This window comes from Palaemon carinicauda, chromosome 4 (genome assembly GCF_036898095.1).
Source record: "Palaemon carinicauda isolate YSFRI2023 chromosome 4, ASM3689809v2, whole genome shotgun sequence".
In the NCBI taxonomy this organism is placed as follows: Eukaryota; Metazoa; Arthropoda; class Malacostraca; order Decapoda; family Palaemonidae; genus Palaemon; species Palaemon carinicauda.
In genome coordinates this window covers 196,540,245-196,558,349 of record NC_090728.1, presented here as the reverse complement: position 1 = coordinate 196,558,349, position 18,105 = coordinate 196,540,245, and the positions used below count along the sequence as shown (strand labels likewise).

Here is an 18,105-nt window from a genome sequence, read left to right as displayed (position 1 = left end):
TGTACAATGTAATGCTTAAGATAAAGTTTTATGATGTTGAGGTAAACAGTGAAAGAAAATCAAGACTGACATAGTACAATCCTAATGGATGGACAAGATAAAAAAATATTTTAAAGGATGCTTGAGACAGTTATTACCAAAGAAATGGAAGAAGAATAGACAGCCATTAGTAAACTTATTACCCTCTTTTATAACACTCCTAGATTAACACAACTCCTAACTATCTTACCCTAACATATTCATTTTACCAAAACCACATTTGCCACATATTAGACCAGGCCTGTCATGTAAAGAAGTCTGTTATAGTTCAGCTAGTTACCAAGAGTTAAGACCTGAAGGAGAATGGAAACTAATGTATTTTCTTACCCCAATTCATCTCTTGCTATGGAAAAAAGACATAATTTACAAGCAGTGTTGCCATATATTCCTGCACATTATGCAACCTTCGATAAGACTGACCAATGGAATATGAAACAGGTTAATGTCGCTAATTATAAGCTAGTCTCAATCCTTTGTAGCTGGATTATAGTTGTGGAAATATTGTTGCTAAAAAGAATAATGACTAACAAATAAGATTTACACACCTGTAGATAACTTTAATTGAAATTCATAACTAAGTACTGTAAGAGGAAACTATCTACAGGTATTTACAACACTGAGCATAATTCTTAATACTTACCAATAACGTTAATGATTCTTCCTAAGGTTGCGGGTCCTACTGGAATGGATATGGGGCTACCTGTGTCGTTAACATTTTGACCACGGACTAGACCCTCTGTGCCATCCATAGCAATAGTACGTACGGTATTTCCACCTAAATGAAGGATTGAGAAATTCTATATAAATAAAGTGTCTATAATCTAACGTGTAAATATAACAAATTATCAAAATTATCTAGCAATTTACAATACCATGAATCTCAAAAAAAAAATGCAAAAGCTTTATGCTATCTATGTAAGATTAAATAATATCAGATAAAATAGGAGATTTAATCAATCCTAAACAAAGCCAAAAGTAATTACAATCTGATATTTTCCATAAATGCGCTAAATTTAGATGTAAAAAAAAAGTCATCAGCAATAAAATACACTTTAGAGGATTAATGGGATTTGGCAAAATATCACATTTTTTTTTTTCATCAATTTGAACCTAATTATACAAACCTAAGACCTTTAATTGGAGACTCATCCTTAGAAGGGAGGAAGTCCTTAAAACCAATCTGGCTGGTTTACAGACCAAGATGTAAATGCACTTTAGTCTTGGAGAAGAGAGAATGATGACTCATTGCAACTTCCTAACAACCTGAGCATGGAGATATCACAAATGTTATTCTAGGTCCCTACCAAAAGACCAGTAGGCGGTCATGGAAGAATCTATATCTGTAAGTATGTAGTGTCTAAATGTATGGTGATTATGAAAAAGGGATTAGTGTACATTTCATTCTTCCTCCCGATCACCAGGGAGGATGGGAGAGATACTTCAATACAGAACTAGTATGAAAAGTTACTAGGTCATCAGGCTCACCAGCATATAATGAAGTGGCTGCTTCTTCCAAAGGGGAAACAGGAAAAGGAGAATGACCAAACATTCCACCTCTATTTCTAGACTATGTTCGCAACTACAGGTTGTATTATTATAGACGAGATGCTAATTATCTTGTGAGGGAGATAGTTTCACAACACAACTTAAGTAGCTACTGCAGAGCAATGAATAAAGTTATCAACAGACCTGGGAGTAAACTCATGTGGATAGTGAGTAACGAAAGTTGTCTGTCATACCAGACTCCTACCTTCAGGACTTGCATCACCGACAGTTTCTTCCAGAAGGTAAAGGTAGATTTGACATCTCCAACTTCATGAGATGTAACCATGATGGTACTTAAAGAATCTCATTGGAATAGCACGAATGCAGGCGCATGAGTCAAAAAAAGCAATATCCTTAGATATCTTCAAATATATCCTTTCGGTGTGGGAAAAGGGTCTTTGGTGCTCCACAAGGGATCTGAAATATCTAAGAAGCTTTGCTGTGTCTCCATGGTCAGATGAGTCATTCTGTACCTCACTAGCATGAGAATGTAATTGTGCTTGGCTGAAAACTAGCACTTGGACATAAACTCCAGATAAGAAAGAGGAAGGCCTTCCTTTGTTGAGAATGACTGGCGACATACAAAATGCCCTGCAGTACACTCATTGTAATGCTGAGGCTGAGGCTCTTCAGTAGTTTAAGTGTCAAATCCCATCTGATACCCAGTCAAGGATATATTAGGGTCTGCTTGAAAGACTTGAGGACTCGAGAAACATCTCTAGAGAGCTCGAGTTTCAGGAGTGGGCCAACGCTACTCCTGAGCCCAGGCTGAAGCTGATCCTCTGAAGGGGAAAAGGTCAGAGGTCTTCAATCTGAGGTCTGGCTAAAAGCTGAGTGACAGCCTTTTGCAGCATAAATTGAGCAGAGCCTAATTGGTAAGGGAAGGTGAGTAGAACTTTATTTATTACAGAGAGGCTTCATCCAGCAAAGTATCCCTTCTACAATGCCACTAGCAGGACAATAATTCTACCGGTACATAGAGGAGCACCAGAAAATCCAGCTGCCACCCAGTATGTGGCACTTGGGTGCCATCAACGTAACCTGAAACTGATATCTTCCACAAGCTATTAAGTAATTGGTAAACAAAGTAAGCAGGCAGGAAGGCTAAGGTATCTAGAAGAATTGGTATGTTAGAAGGTGACCCAAATGCTGCTGACTTTCCTGGAATGGGAGAGCAACTTACTAGAAGATGCTTTAGATCTGGAATTCTGGATCAACCAGGAGGCAAACGGGTCATTCAATGGCATTACCTGAAATATAAGAAGCGTTTCTACCATGCATGAAAGTGAGGAATCACTGGTAGTAGTTCGTGCCCCTGGTGATTAAGTGTCTTCTATAACATTCCTCTAGTTGGAATGTATCTTGCATACAACTCTATCACATTGTTGACTGCTAAGGCACATATCTGATTGCGAGATCACAGAGGGTCTGTGTAAAAGAACTCCTTTGCTTGTGAACATAAGTCACATAGGAGGAGTTGTAGTTCTTCATTGCTACTTGATAAAAACTTATAAGCGTAAGTTGAAAAGCAGGTGTTTTACTTCCCTGATGCACAACCCTGAGGTGTTCCTGTACTCCAAGTGGGCCCCACCGACTTTGGACTCTTCTGAGAATGGCAGGATCCCTGGAGGTGGGGTTTGAGTAGAACTCTCACCTAGAGAGGAAATAGTCAATCTGCCACTAAGAGTGATTTTCCCATTTTTCCTTTTCCATAAAAAAAACAAGAAGATAAATCAAAGGCTCTTTTACCAGTGATGTCTTCAACAATCTTGGAGCAATCACTGGTGAGGAAACCCATATAGAACGAGTTTCCCCCTGATGAGGATAGTTTCATTGGACATTGCTGTAAGTTCTTGGTCGTGCATAAGCGACTGCACTACTTCCATCCCTTTGCTGAAACAAATGTTTAATGAGTTATCCGAACATTTCACTCCTTTACTTATGGCTTATGCTGAGTAACCGTTGAACGATTGTCAGACCATGCAAAAGGGAGGTCAACTTTCTCTGTCCTAGAATATTGCCTCCTGGAGGGAGATAGAATTAAGGCAAGCCAATTGTCAAGAAAAACCCAAGAAATTCGCTCAATCGAGTAGATACAGTCGACTCTTGTTATCCAAGTGTTAGATATTTATGAATTTCTTACATTACATAGAAGCTAAATTTGACACCAAATTTCATTTTTGGGCTCAAGCCATGTAATCCTGATCGAAGGTTCCTTTAGGCAGCTTTCTAAGGGATATTTAGCTACAGTGATACTCCCAGAAAATTGACCATAGGTCTCCAGAATTCTAACTCCTGGCCCGAGTATCCTTAAAAATTTTCTTAAGGATATCGCATAATATCAGGGGACGAATTTCTTGATACAACACATGGCAATCTTCACCTCGAATAGGGTTTTCACTCTGAGGGGAGAGAGTGGCGAAATTGAAGGGGAGCTGTCATCAAGGTTACCCGGTGGATCCCCTTCCTGTACTACTACAGCGCCCAACATGGCTACCCATTCCATTGTTAGTAGCGAATTAAGCACAGTGTATCTTCCGCTTGCTCTAGGTGTTTTTGTTACTAATATCTGGATTTATCATGCATTCTCCTGCATCTTCAGCCTCTGGAAAGTTGAGTATTTAATCTTTCCTGTGTATAATTTTTAGCTCCCTTCTCACAGTTAAATTAGCATAGTTTAGATGTGTTTATCGGACCATAGCCGTCCATCGGAGGTGCAATTTTGGACGCTGTCGTTCGCCATATTTGCCTTATTTAGTCAGTAGAATGACGTTCCCGGTTTCTAGCTTTAATGAATTATAGCTATTTAGGCAAAATTATGCTAGTGAAGGTAAGATCACGCATGTATATTTCCTCTTCCTTAAAATGTGTCGATCATACATGATAAGTCTCGGTGACATAGCCTAGCCAAAATCTCGACTCACGCTAGGCAAGCCTAATGCATTTTAGTATACTTTCATACATTATCCCTGTTTACCCTCTTGTATCGTTTTATCAATTCAACAGGAGATAGTATACCTCCTAGAATTAATTATATAATCCGATACTCGTATCTTTTAGAGATTTAAGGGTAAACCCTTCCTTCCCTCTGAGTGTCCCCATAAGGCAACAACCCTATCTTGGTCTTGCCATAGAGTAGTGTACTCCGGCTTGACTAGGCTAATGTTTTCTGTCTTCGCTCTTTGCCGGTGAGTATCCCGGCTTTGAATTATGACAGTAACTCAGAGTATTCAGTCTTGATGTCTGCAACTCTAATGCCGGGGGAGAAGTCACTCCCCTACCGGTTTACAGTTGCAGTTATAGGAAGCCTAGCTTCCCTACCCCGCATCCGAAAGTGGTAGTACACTGCCGCCACCTTCTCCCTTGCGGTCTAGAAGACATGTCTTGTTTTGGCAAGGTCTTGGGCTGAGGAATCGATTTTCTTCTGCCGCCCAAGACTGCGCCGATATTGAGACGATGTTTCTGAATTTGTGACCGAAGGTGGGCAGCAATTGTGCTGCCTTCTTTCGACACAAAACACAACACCCTTTCCCTTCCCATCTCTGTCCTTTAGCGATGGCCTAGCCATAGCAATATCTTTGGCCGGTATTCTACAATCTCCCCGCTCTCCAGGTGGGTTGTGATGCCGGCCGGGCTCCTACAGAGGTGGCTTGATTGCCGCTTCGACCTTCCCCCTACGAACGCAAGGCTCCGGGAAAGGTTGTGCCGGCCATGACAGCTGCCAGTGGGAGACCCTGATGTCTTTGAGTGTTCTTCAGTCCTCTCTTGGACTGCCATCTACAATCCCTGGAACCGGCAAAGCAGCCAGCAACAGACCCTATGGCTGGATGGAAGCTAGAATGGTACATTCCTCCCTTCCATTTGAACCCTCTATCTGGAAGATGATAAGGTAGCCCTTCTCTCCATGCTTTCTCTCTCTCTGTCGGCTAGTGCCGTCAGGTACTAGCCTAGCCGCCAGCATACTGCCAGAACTACAGTATAAGATTATACTGTAGCCAGTATTTCTGCAGTATAGTGAATACTGCAGGCAGAAAACTATAGTATATAATATACAGTAGTTTATATTTTTTACAACATATTCTGTGTGTCCTTTCACAGTCCATTGTTGAGACCAATTATAATATTGAAGTGAAGTATTCCTTCAATACCCTGATGAGCCATAGGTCATCAGAACTTGATATTTTTACCTTACAATATCAATAGCCCATTATGGAAGGGTTAGTGCTAGTATACACTAATTTTAGCTCTTCCACTCTAGTTTTTCCTTAAATAAGGAAATTCTAAATATTAATATTGAGGGAGGTCACAGCAATTGGCTGGACAGGAGACACAGACATGTGTCTTTCCTATTTTCTTTCTAGCTTACTATCCTAAGCTATAATGATAATGGTAATACCATTTTATGAATGTATGTGAAAATTTATCAAGTGTGATAAATTACCCCATACTCATTTCATTTTCCTTTCTTTACAGGAGGAGACCAAGGTGAAGAGTGATGTGATGTACTGTAACCACAAGAGTAAGAACTTTTGTGGTCACACCATGTGCAGGTCTCATGCCCCCTGCTCAATCGCAACCGAAACCTTGAGGTATTGGGACCCCAAGGACTGCAACGTCTGCTTGGCCTTGATGACCAAGGGTTTCGGTGATCCCAAGTCGATGGAGCTGGGGGACGCTGCGAGGGAAAAGCTTCGGAAATGGGTACATGGGTTCCAGAAGAACTCTCCGGGATCGTACCTTCCCAATGACATGATGAGAAGCATGCTGTTCCCGAAGGCAACATCTGATGCCGTCGTACCTTAGGCACGACCCGGGCCTCCTTGTATCCAGATCGCAGTTGAGGCCGACATCAATGAAGCGATGAAAGGCATGGACATCCATCAGGAGAGGATGTCTGAAGTGTCCTCGTACACAGAAAAGGATCTCCTTCAAGAGGATCCCGAAGAAGAGGTGGCCCAACCACCCAGAGGAGACGAGGATCTCGAGTCGACGGAAGCGGAGGACCCCTTTCTGTCTGTGTCGGCATTCCAGCCGGCACCGTCCACGTCTTCGGCTCCTACCCCTCCATTAGACTCGCTGGGTCAAGCGGTTATAGCCCAGATTTCGTTGCTAATGGACACTCTATGTAAGGAAAACGTAGATATGAAGAAGGAATTCCGCGAAGCAACTCAGATAGTCACTTCCCGCGGGTCTTACAAGCGACCTAGAGTGTCTGACCTGCCACCTTGCTCCGAAACCAATCCCTGGAGGTATGCAGAGTATATGCCAATCACCAACGAAAAACTCTACATTTCGGAGAAAATGGGAGCCATCCCCCTGGACGACATCCAATTTTGGCCAAACTTTGCGGCTTACCCAGAATGTTTCATCCAGCTGAAGAGTGAGCCAGTGTGTACAGAAGAGACAGAACCAAAGGAAGTCATGGTTTTCGACCACGACAAGGCACAGGCTCTCTTGACGAGTAGCCTAAAAAAGGCAGGGTATACCAACTCTCGAGTTTCTGCACTGAGCAAAAAAGGCCCTACTTTTCTTGCTCCTTCTTCAAGTGCTTTCCCCTTCTCATCGAAAGCTCTCCAAAGTGTGCTGAAGGCTATTGATGCAGGCAAACTATGCCCTATGCTAGTGGAGTGTTGGCCATTGTCTCTGGTCTTGCCTACGGATGAGAAGGAATGGAAGGAGGTCCACCTAACCTTCTCAGTCTCGAAACTTGTTGCAGACATCGCAGGACAGCAGTTCAGCGAAAACCTTCCGAAGTTGTCGGACTTTTTCCTGAGAAGAGAGCAGGACGCAAAGGAGACTATCTGCCTCTCTTTCCCTCCAAAACTGCATGGAGATGTGTGCAGGCGTTGCTAGCACCCCAGACATGTACACAGTCCTGGCAAGATGCACATAGCCACACTAGTTAAGGACTTGTACGCTTTCATGAAGGCCAGGAGGGCCTGCAGGGAGTTCGTGTTTGCCAATGCAACGGTTAAACACGAACCCAGGAAACTGATTACTTCCTGTATCTAGGGCAAGAACCTCTTCCCAAAGTAAGTAGTACAAGAAGTGATAAAAAAAGCCGCCACGGAGAATAGGAATCTTCTCTAGAAGTGGGGCATGTCTTCGAGGATTAAATCATCCCCTGATGGTGGTATCCAACCCAAGAGGAAGACGAAGAAGCCAAGACTACCTTCTCAGCCTGTACAACATCCCACAGTCACCATGACCATGATGCCCCAAGTGGTCGCTCAACCAAAAACCACCTTCCAAGTGATGCCTCAACAGCTGGTAGCCCAGTTACCAGCCTTCAATCCAGGTTTTGAGAGGCACACCACTACCTTTCGCCCGAAAGGAAGAGGATCTAGACGGGGCTCCTCAAGAAACCCCTCACGAGGCAGGGGAGGACGTGGTCATGGTGGCAAACCCTCAGGACCATCCAAGCAAGCAATGAGATGCTCCAGGTAGGAGGGAGACTCCTCCACTTTCAGGATCGTTGGACCTTCCATCGCTAGGCCCACAGCCTAATCAAGAATGGACTAGGATGGAAATGGAACAGATCTCCACCTTCATTTCCTCAGTTTTTCCAACACTCCACCCCCTTACCGGAAGAATATACCTTAAAACTCTTGAACAAAAAGGTTATAAGGAAAGCAAAGTCCATCAAATTCCAGGGAAGGCTGTTCTGTGTTTCCAAGAAGGACTCAGACGAACTCAGAATCATTCTAGACTTGTCGCCACTCAACAAGTTCCTCAAGAACAACAAGTTCAGGATGCTAACCCTTCAACACATAAGGACCCTGTTACCGAAAGGGACATACACAGTCTCAATAGACCTGGCAGATGCTTACTAGCACCTTCCAGTCAGTCGCCCCCTCTCCTCCTACCTAGGATTCAGGTTACAGAAGACAAAGTATGTCTTCAGTGCCAAGCCCTTCAGAATAAACATAGCCCTAAGGATCTTCACGAAACTTGCGGACGCAATTATACAACAACTACGCCTAGAAGGCGTTCAGGTAGCCACATACCTGGACGACTGGCTGGTGTGGGCAGCATCCAAGACTGCTTGTCTGCAGGCATCCGAGAAAGTGATCCTGTTCCTGGAGCATCTGATATTCAAGATCAACTACAAGAAGTCTCGCCTCTCTCCAGCTCAGGAGTTTCAATGGCTGGGAATCCATTGGAACTTGCGTCACAACGTCTCTCCATTCCACCAAAAAAGAGGAGAGATATTGCGGGTTCTGTCAAAAGACTACTGAAATCCAACAGGAAAGAGTACTGGGCTCTCTCCAGTTTGCAGCAATAACAGATCCAGTGCTAAGCGCACAGCTGAAAGATGCGTCAGGAATCTGGAGAAGATACGCATCGAACGCTCCAAGAGAACTACAGAGACCGGTACCGACCTTACTATGATCGCTTCTCAATCCGTGGTCGAAGGTCAAGAGCCTAACCAGGGCGGTTCCATTACAACCACCTCCCCCATCGATGACCATCCACACGGATGCCTCGACGGAAGGTTCGGGAGGCCATTCTCATCAAAGGAAAGCTCAAGGGACCTGGTCATCCCTGTTCAAGACCTTTCACATTAACATTCCGGAAGCCATGGCAGTCCTCCTGACGTTGAAGAAGCTATCCCCTCACAGATCAGCCCACATTAGGCTGGTCTTGGACAGCGAAGTGATAGTGAGATGTCTGAACCGACAAGGTTCGAGATCGCCTTACATCAATCACGTGATGCTGGCCATCTTTCACTTGGCAAGAAAGAAAAGATGGCACTTATCGGCAGTTCACCTAAAAAGGTTCTGCAATGTGACAGTGGACGCTCTATCCAGGCTAAAGCCGATGTTGTCAGAATGGTCCTTAGACGCAGACTCATTCTCCTTCATCTTGGAACGTCCCAGAACTGCAGATCGACCTCTGCGCAACGAGCGACAACAAGAAACTACCTCGATACGTAGCCCCATAGGAGGACACTCGGGCAGAAGCGACGGACGCCATGTCCCTCAATTGGAACAGATGGACTCATATTTACCTGTTCCCACCATCAAATCTACTGCTGAAGGTCCTCAACAAGCTGAGATCCTTCAAGGGAACATCAACAGTGGTGGCCCTCAAGTGGCCCAAGAGCAACTGGTTCCCTCTGGTGTTAGAACTGAAGTTGAGGCTGTTTCCTCTACCAAACCCACTTCTATCCCAACTGGTTCAGAAGTCGACTGTCTTCTCTTCATCACAGAGAACCCAAAACCTTCATCCCATGATTTTCTCACCTTAGCAGTCAAGAAAAGATTTGGGATCTCGAAAGACAGTATCAACTTCTTAGAAGAATACAAGTCAAAGTCAACCAGAAGACAATATGAATCGTCTTGGAAGAAGTGGGTCGCTATTGTCAAAGCCAAAAAACCGACGGAAATCTCGATAAACTTCTGCCTGTCCTTCTTCATCAACCTTCATGAGCAAGGTTTGGCTTCTACCAGGATAACCATGTGTAAGTCAGCTTTGACTAGACCTCTTCTATACGCCTTCCGGGTGGACCTGTCGAACGAAATCTTCAACAAGATTCCGAAGGCATGCGCTAGACTTAAACCAACAGACCCTCCGAAGCCCATTTCATGGTCTCTAGATAAAGTCTTGCACTACACCTCGACCTTGAACAACAAAGATTGCTCTCTAAAGGATTTAACACAAAAAGTTATATTTTTGTTCGCTATGGCCTCAGGGGCTAGAGTTAGTGAAATAGTCGCCAAATCAAGAGACGAGGGCCATATTCAGTTCACAGAAAGGGGAGAACTGAATCTTTTTCCCGATCCTACCTTTCTCGACAAAAACAAGCTACCCACCAAAAGATGGGGTCCCTGGAGAATCTGCCCACTGAAGGAAGATGTCTCTCTATGTCCAGTAGAGTGTCTAAAGGTCTATCTTTGAAGAACTTCAGATTTCAAGGGAGGACAGCTCTTCAAGAGCGAAACCTCAGGATCAAATTTATCCCTGAAACAACTGAGGGCGAAGCTCACCTACTTCATTCGCAGGGCAGATCTTGACAGTACACCAGCAGGTCATGATCCGAGAAAGAATGCTTCCTCGCTGAACTTTTTTCAGTATATGGCCTTTGAGAGACTTCGCTCATACACTGGTTGGAAATCCTCTAGAGTCTTCTATAAACATTATGCGAAGCAAGTGCAAGATCTTAAACACTTTGTGGTGGCGGCAGGTAGTGTTGTAAAACCTTTCGTCTAGTGCTGCGATGAACAGTGAACTGTTTAAGACTTTTTACAGTTTGGGTGAAAAGGTGTTAACACCTTTCAGTGTAACACTTTTTTTTAAGGGTCACCCTGGTGCCCCTAGGACTGTTCTCTATAGATGTAGAATCAAACCAATAACATCAGTGCCACGTGTACACTTGTACACAGTGTTGAAATTCATCCAACATTTACCATGAAATGATTTTAATAATTTTACAATGATTTTGAGTGGCTATGTGTACTAATATATTTCTTCCCTTATAGTTGATATATATATATATATATATATATATATATATATATATATATATATATATATATATATATATATATATATATATATGTGTGTGTGTGTGTGTGTGTGTGTACTTTTAGAATGTTGGCTGTATGGTTTACGATTCTATTTTAATACATTAGTTGTTACATTTATGTTGTCTATACAAAAAATGAAGAAAATGTATTTGCGTCATATTCGGCGCAAAAGTAGCTGAATAAAATTAGACAGAGTTCCTTACTTATTTTTCCTCAAAATAAGGTAACCACTTGAAGGTGCCAATACACGTGAACATAATTATGGTAAGATAATTACATTTGTTCCGACATATATACAAACCTTTTCGCTTCTATAGTCAAGTTGACAATTTCCCTGCAGGGGGCAGGAAGCCCTAAGATTGTTCCAAGCTTAGCGGATATGACGAATAATGGTACCGTCATATATTATGTGGTCTGGGTGACCATATAAAAGCTGACTCAAGGTTAAGGCACTTATGCAAACCCACAGATATAGTACTTTAAAGTAATTCTCTGGTAAGCTTCCATCAGGACGACATGGCTTGAGCCCAAAACACGGATTTTGAAGCAAAGCAAAAAATCTATTTTTGGGTGAGATGGCCATGTCGTCCTGATAGACCCGCCCTCCTTTTCTAAGAAAAGTGGTGTACATATGTAACAATCCCCACCCGAAACTACTCTATCTGTAGCCATCCATGCTTAATTGCAACAAGGAATGGGTAGCCATGTTGGGCGCTGTAGTAGTACGGGAAGGGGATCCACCTGGTAACCTTGATGACGGCTCCCCTTCAATTTCGCCACTCTTCTTCCCCCTCACAGTGAAAACTCTATTCAGGGTGAAGATTGCCATGTATCGTATCAAGAAATACGTCCCCATATATTATGCAATATCCTTAAGAAAATTTTTAAGGATACTCACGCCAGGAGTTAGAATTCTGGAGACCTATGGTCAATTCTCTGGGAGTATCACTGTAGCTAAATATCCATTAGAAAGCTGCCTAAAGGAACCTACCATCAGGACGACATGGCCATCTCACCCAAAAATAGATTTTTCGCTTTGCTTCAAAATCTGTTTACTGCAAAAAAAATTGATACCTAACACGTCAAAGGGAGAAATTTAGATAGACATCACCAAATACATTGTATAGCTTAATTTCAATAAGTGCAAGTCAAAACATTTAGTTTTGTATTTGAAATCGGCCAATAATACTGTACAATACAGTATTAAAATTTACCGAAGAACCCGAGTCAAATAGTTGAAATTTAGATTTACAAATCGCCAAATACAGTGTGGTGTTAAAACGCCGAAGAAAAAATGTGAAAACTACCATTAGAAATCAACAAATAACACTGTATGTCACCATATTAAAAATCAACAGAAAACAAGAATCATAACGTGAAACCTAAGTTTGAATTGTTAAATAATATTGTATAAATTAAATTACGTACAATATATCAACAATCTCTGTTAATCACATGAGAGCATATTCTTGATACCCTCGTCACCTTGAGATCAACTGACAACAAAACCAATATAAAAATAATCCGTAGTTGCTGTTGTTAAAATACACCTTAAATTTACAGAGTCAGCCCGCGCTTTACGCGAGTTTATACTTCGCGATTTCACTTACATGCGACACAGTGAACCAAAATACCTATCAAATAAAAAATCAAATATTAGCGATGAAAATCTCACGGCACAATGATTTCGAATAGCCAACGCTCCTATACACTGGGCTTGCTTTGCACCACTTCCTTCTCTCTCCAACCAGCTCATCCCAGCTCTTGCTGTATATCCATTTACTGTGGTAAAATGTTACAGCTATATTTGAAAGAAACTGGATTTTGATTAAACTGGTGTTTCACTTAACCGTATCCAATAATAATGCATGTAATATTCCCATTTTAGTATATTATTTGTAAATAAAAACATAGCAAATTATAATCTTTTTCATTGTTTACATTTATGCTTTCCAAACCAGCTGATTAAGGCAAACTACCGAAGGATATTTCATATTTCCTGAAAGAAAGTTATTACTTGATCTATCATTTTTCAATTAGCATACTAGTTTCAATAGTTTTATTTAAATACATCTCTCATATTTTATAGAGTATGCTCATTCTAAAGAGACTAGAGAGAAAGATTAATGAAAAGCTGAGAGATGAACAAGCAGGATTTAGAAAAAGTAGAAGTTGTACTGACCAAATTTTCATTTTATTACTTTTGGTACAGCAATGTGTAGAATATAGAAATCCACTTTTGATGGATTTTGTGGACTATGAAAAAGCCTTTAATAGTGTGGACCGGCCAACTTTGTAGAGAGTCCTGCGTTATTATGGAGTTCCTCTTAAATAACGGATTTTGACATACGAAAAATCTATTATTTGGTGAGAAAGTCATGTCATAATGATGGATGTTCCTCAATGGCAGCTTTCTACTTGGGATATTTCTGCAAGTGATATACCGGAGAATTTTATATGAAGAGGTATCACGGAGTTCTAACATTCAGAGCAAATATCCTGAGAGATATTATATATACACCAGGGACGTGTTTAGAACAAGCCACGGCTATCCTTCCCTGAATAGAATTAACCTTGTCTAGAAGGATATGAGATAGGATTGGATACATGGGCAAGAGAGGTGTTACAACTCCCGATCCCAGTGTGCTACAACTAACACGTTTCCTGTAAAACCATTCCAGGAGTAGCCATAGCATGACGCAAGGCCTCACACTAATAATTGGGAGTCGATGAAAGTAACGGATGGGCCATCAGGACAACATTGCTATCTCACCCAAAAATAGATTTTTCCTATGTCAAAATCCCTTTTTGAGGCTCAAGCCATGTTGTCCTGATGGAAGAGTACAAGAGAATTATTATTCTCAGTTGTGGCCAGTTGAGCTTTAACACTTTACCTCTCATAGACAAACCATACTCCAATTAGCATTGGTAACTATGGTACCAAGCTATGAGCACAATCCCACTCACTGTCAATGATATCTTTGTCTCAAGTAGATGAAAAGGCTGAAGTCTATAAGAGGAAGGTTAAAAACTTGAGGTACACTGCTTTTATTTTGAACAATAAGTCCAATTAAAAGAAATGCAGAAAGGACAGTAATCTTTTATTACTTCAAAGATTCATATATGTAACAGTAATCAATGAAACATTATATACAGTAGCTATGTACAGAAAACCGAAGTTTTCAGACCCCAAAATTATGTAACAGAGTAGTAAAATAGTAATGTTCATGACATGAAAGGGATATATCACCTTTGACTTTTTACAATTATAAATAATATATTGAAAAGGGGAACATTAATCCCCTTGCAAAACGTTAACTGAGAAGTCCCAAATACACAGTCCATAAGAGTTCATGCACAACACTTAAGAAGCTGGTTTAATCACACTACCAGCAGCCACTACAAAGTGTTTAATCTCTCCCCAACTGACATAAGTAATGTTTGATGAACACTCGAAGATTTCCATCCTGTGGAAGCCTGTAAGTCTGCAAAGGATACAGATTGGGAAAAATTTAAGGAAAAGGCAATTTTTCTAGGGTCATGATCCGATGGTATACTATCAGGATCAGCCCTTCTGATGAAATAGTTAAGTTTGGACCTTAGCTGTCTCAGAGAAAGATTATATCCTATCATCTCCCCTTCAAAAAGGTAGGCCTTAAGGCATTCCACGGGGCACAGAGAAGGCTCCTCCTGTAGAGGAGCAATCTTCCAGGGGCCCAAGCGTTTCTTGGGAAGTTCGTTTTTCGCCAAGAATGCAGAATCTGGGTCAAGATTTACCTCCCCCGATTCTAAGAATTCAAAGTGGCCATCTTCCCTTGAACGGGCCACAATCTCAATGACTCTAGCACGAGAAGCCATGGCAAGAAAAAAGATAATCTTTTGAGTAAGATCCCTCAGAGAGGAAGTGGCGTTATCTATTGAATAGGCGAAGTGCAAGACTTTATCCAACAACCATGAAATAGCATTGGGAGGAGCATTAGGTTTCAATTTAGCACACGCGTTCAGGATCTTATTAAATATGTCGGTATTGAGTTCAATATCAAAGGCATAGGCAATGGGTCTAGTTAGTGCCGACTTACATGAGGCAATAGTTGTAGAGGCCAGACCTTGATCATGCAATGAAATAAAGAAATACAAAAGTCTATAGTATTGGAAGAGGGCTGATAACTTTTCACGAATGCAACTCATTTTTTCTAGGAAGACAAATTGTCATTCCATGGTATTGGACTTGTATTCTTCTATGAATTCCATTTTCTCCTCTGCAACTCCGAAATTTCTTTGAGCCGCAAGGGTGAGAAAATCATTAGCTGAAGGGTTTTCGTTATCCAAGCGGAAGCGAAGACAGTCTTCTGTTGAACATCCTGGGACAGCATTGGTGATAAAAGAAGGACCTGGAGAGGTTTCAGCTCCCGAACAAGAGGATACCAATTGCCCTTGGACCACTTCGGAGCCACTAGAGCCACTGTGTCCTTAAAAGTTTGCAGTTTGTTCAGGACTTTCATTAGGAGGTTGAATGGTGGAAATAGATAGATGTGAAACCACTGGTTCCAATCCAGTTGATTCCGAATCTAAGTTTGGTGCTACATGTTGGGGAAGATTCTTGTTGAAACTTGTCGCAAAGAGATCTTTTTGCTGTTCTGGGACTTGCTCTAGAATGAAACAGAATGATTTTTCTTCTAGAGACAATTCTGTTTCCAGAGGCTTGGATCTTGACAGAGCGCTCTCCGTTACATTGTGAACCCTTTCTAGGTGTCCGGCTGAGAGAAGCCAATTCCTCCGCTTTGCTAAAGTGAGGATGGCTAGAATTACATGGTTGATCTGAGGAGACCTGGACCCCTGTCTGTTGACACAGTGGACTATAGTCCTGCTCTCAATTACTAATTTAATGTAAGATTTCGTCTTTGGGTTCAGTCTCTTTAGAGTCAGAAACACAGCCATTGCTTCCAGAATGTTAATATGAAATTTCCGGAAAGTGACTGACCACCGGCACTGTACTTTCTTGGAAGGGGAATGTCCTCCCTAGCCTTCTTCCGAAGCGTCCATGTGAATTGTCACGGAATGAGGAAGATAATGCAGAGGGACATGTGTTGATAAACTCTTGGCAGTGGACCACGGCTTGAGATGCTTCCACAGTTTGATTGGGATTTTGTGGCGAAGATCTCTCCGACCATTTGATGCCTTTTTTCACCAGAATCTGTGGACATCTTTGAGTCTTGCTTTTAGATTTGGGTCCATCACAGCCGCAAACTGCAGTGAACCCAAGACTCTCTCCTGTTGTCGCCTGGTGAGTACTCTTGAGCGAAGTAGGCACATGACAGATTGTGTGATTTCCTTTCTCTTGCCTTGCAGTTAGAGAGGGTGTGTGAATTTAGATTCCAGTGAATTCCTAGCCACTCGAATTCCTGGGCTGGAGACAGCCTGTAGGCCTCTCATCCATAATTGTTGGACTATGGCCTAGACTAGCTTCGTGAGAATCCTTGGAGATATATTGAGCCCGAAGAAGGACATAGCTCTAAATACATAGTCCTTTCTTGCCAGTCTGAAACCAAGGTAGGGGGAGAATTGCCGACCTATCGTAAGATGCCAATAGGCGTCTGTAAGATCTATGGAAACGGTGTAAGCCCCCTGGGGTAGTAAGGTCCGAATTTGCGAGATAATCAGCGTCTGGAACTTGTCGTTCTGAATAAATTTGTTTAGTGGGAACAAGTCCAGAATAGTTCGAAGAATGTTCAAATCTTTCTTGGGAACGCAGGATAGCCGCCATTGAGAGTTCATGGATTTTGTGCAGTGGATGACTCCCTTCCAGAGAAGATCCTGTACAAAATCCTCTAAGAATCGGGTTGAGAGTTGGAAGAACCTCTAGAACTGGGGTGGTTTCTGTCTCCATTTCTAGTCGAATCCCTTTGAGACTATGCTGTGAGCCCAGGGATCGAACTCCCATCAATCCCTGAACAGGTAAATTCATCCCCCTACCGGTAGCTCCTCATTGTGGTTGTGAAGGACCTGCTTCTTTGACTGCCTTGCCTTACTTCCTCGGCCTCTAGACCTTCCCCTGCCGCTAGTGCTTTTCTTTTGAGCTCTGACAGGGTGAAATGTAGTGGTGGCTCAGTAATACAAAGGGTTGAAGGCTGGAGAATGTGATACACACTGCTGGGGATCTGTGTATACAGTCTGGGGGATGGCGGCAACTAAGGCTGTCGGTATTTCCTTCCTTTAAAGTGTCTTCTATGCTTCTTGCCCTTGGGTTGAGATCTTTCTCCGGGATAAATTTCCTTTTAGAAGACATACCCCACTTTTCTATAAGGTTCTTATTTACCTGAGCCGCTTTGTCCATGACTTCCCTAACCAATTTCTTAGGGAAGAGGTCTTTCACCCAGTTGTTGGAGTCAATCAGTTATTTAGTTTCATATCTGACTGTTGCTGTGGCTAGGACATGTTCTCTACATGCTCTTCTGGCTTGGAAGAAAGCATGGAGATCTCTATGAAACATGGCCAGATGAGTCTTTGCCAAGACCAGGAAGAGATCAGATTGGAATCGTTTCCGATTAGCATCTGCAGATAAGATTGGAACGATAAATATGTAGATGGTCTCTCTTTAGCTTCCAATTCTTCCTTTAATAGGGATTCGAGAATTCCAAGAAGTTTTTCATTAAACTGCTTGCCTACGATATCTTTATCTAGTTTTTCAACAGTAAAAGTAGGTTGGACATCTTCCCAACTGAATGAATCCTAAGGAAGGGCTAGGAAGACAGGTTTGCACTCCACTAGACTGGCAATGGTCTACACTCCACTACTGCTTTCTTTACAGCTTTTAGAGGGAAAGCTACAAAGGTGGCCTGCTTCCTGCCGCAAGAAGAAAGTTTGGTATTCGAAAATTCGACCGTTTTAGCTCCTTAACCAAAAGAGACTGACCCTTGCTGTGGTCCAGGGTGATCGTTTCCTTAGGGATTGTATCGTCCCTAATGCATGCTTCCGAGTTAAGCCTTACATA

The 18,105-nt window shown here is 42.2% G+C and overlaps 1 protein-coding gene across 2 annotated transcripts in view; it reads right to left on the bottom strand.

Moving 5' to 3' along the window:
- The window catches only part of LOC137640318 (uncharacterized), a 406,862-nt gene that overhangs the window by 233,311 nt on the left and 155,446 nt on the right, over positions 1-18,105 (bottom strand). For both annotated transcript variants that reach the window (XM_068372950.1, XM_068372951.1), the window contains exon 4: positions 680-814. In XM_068372950.1, the coding sequence (XP_068229051.1) occupies positions 680-814 (135 nt within the window). The remainder of the gene's footprint in view (positions 1-679; positions 815-18,105) is intronic.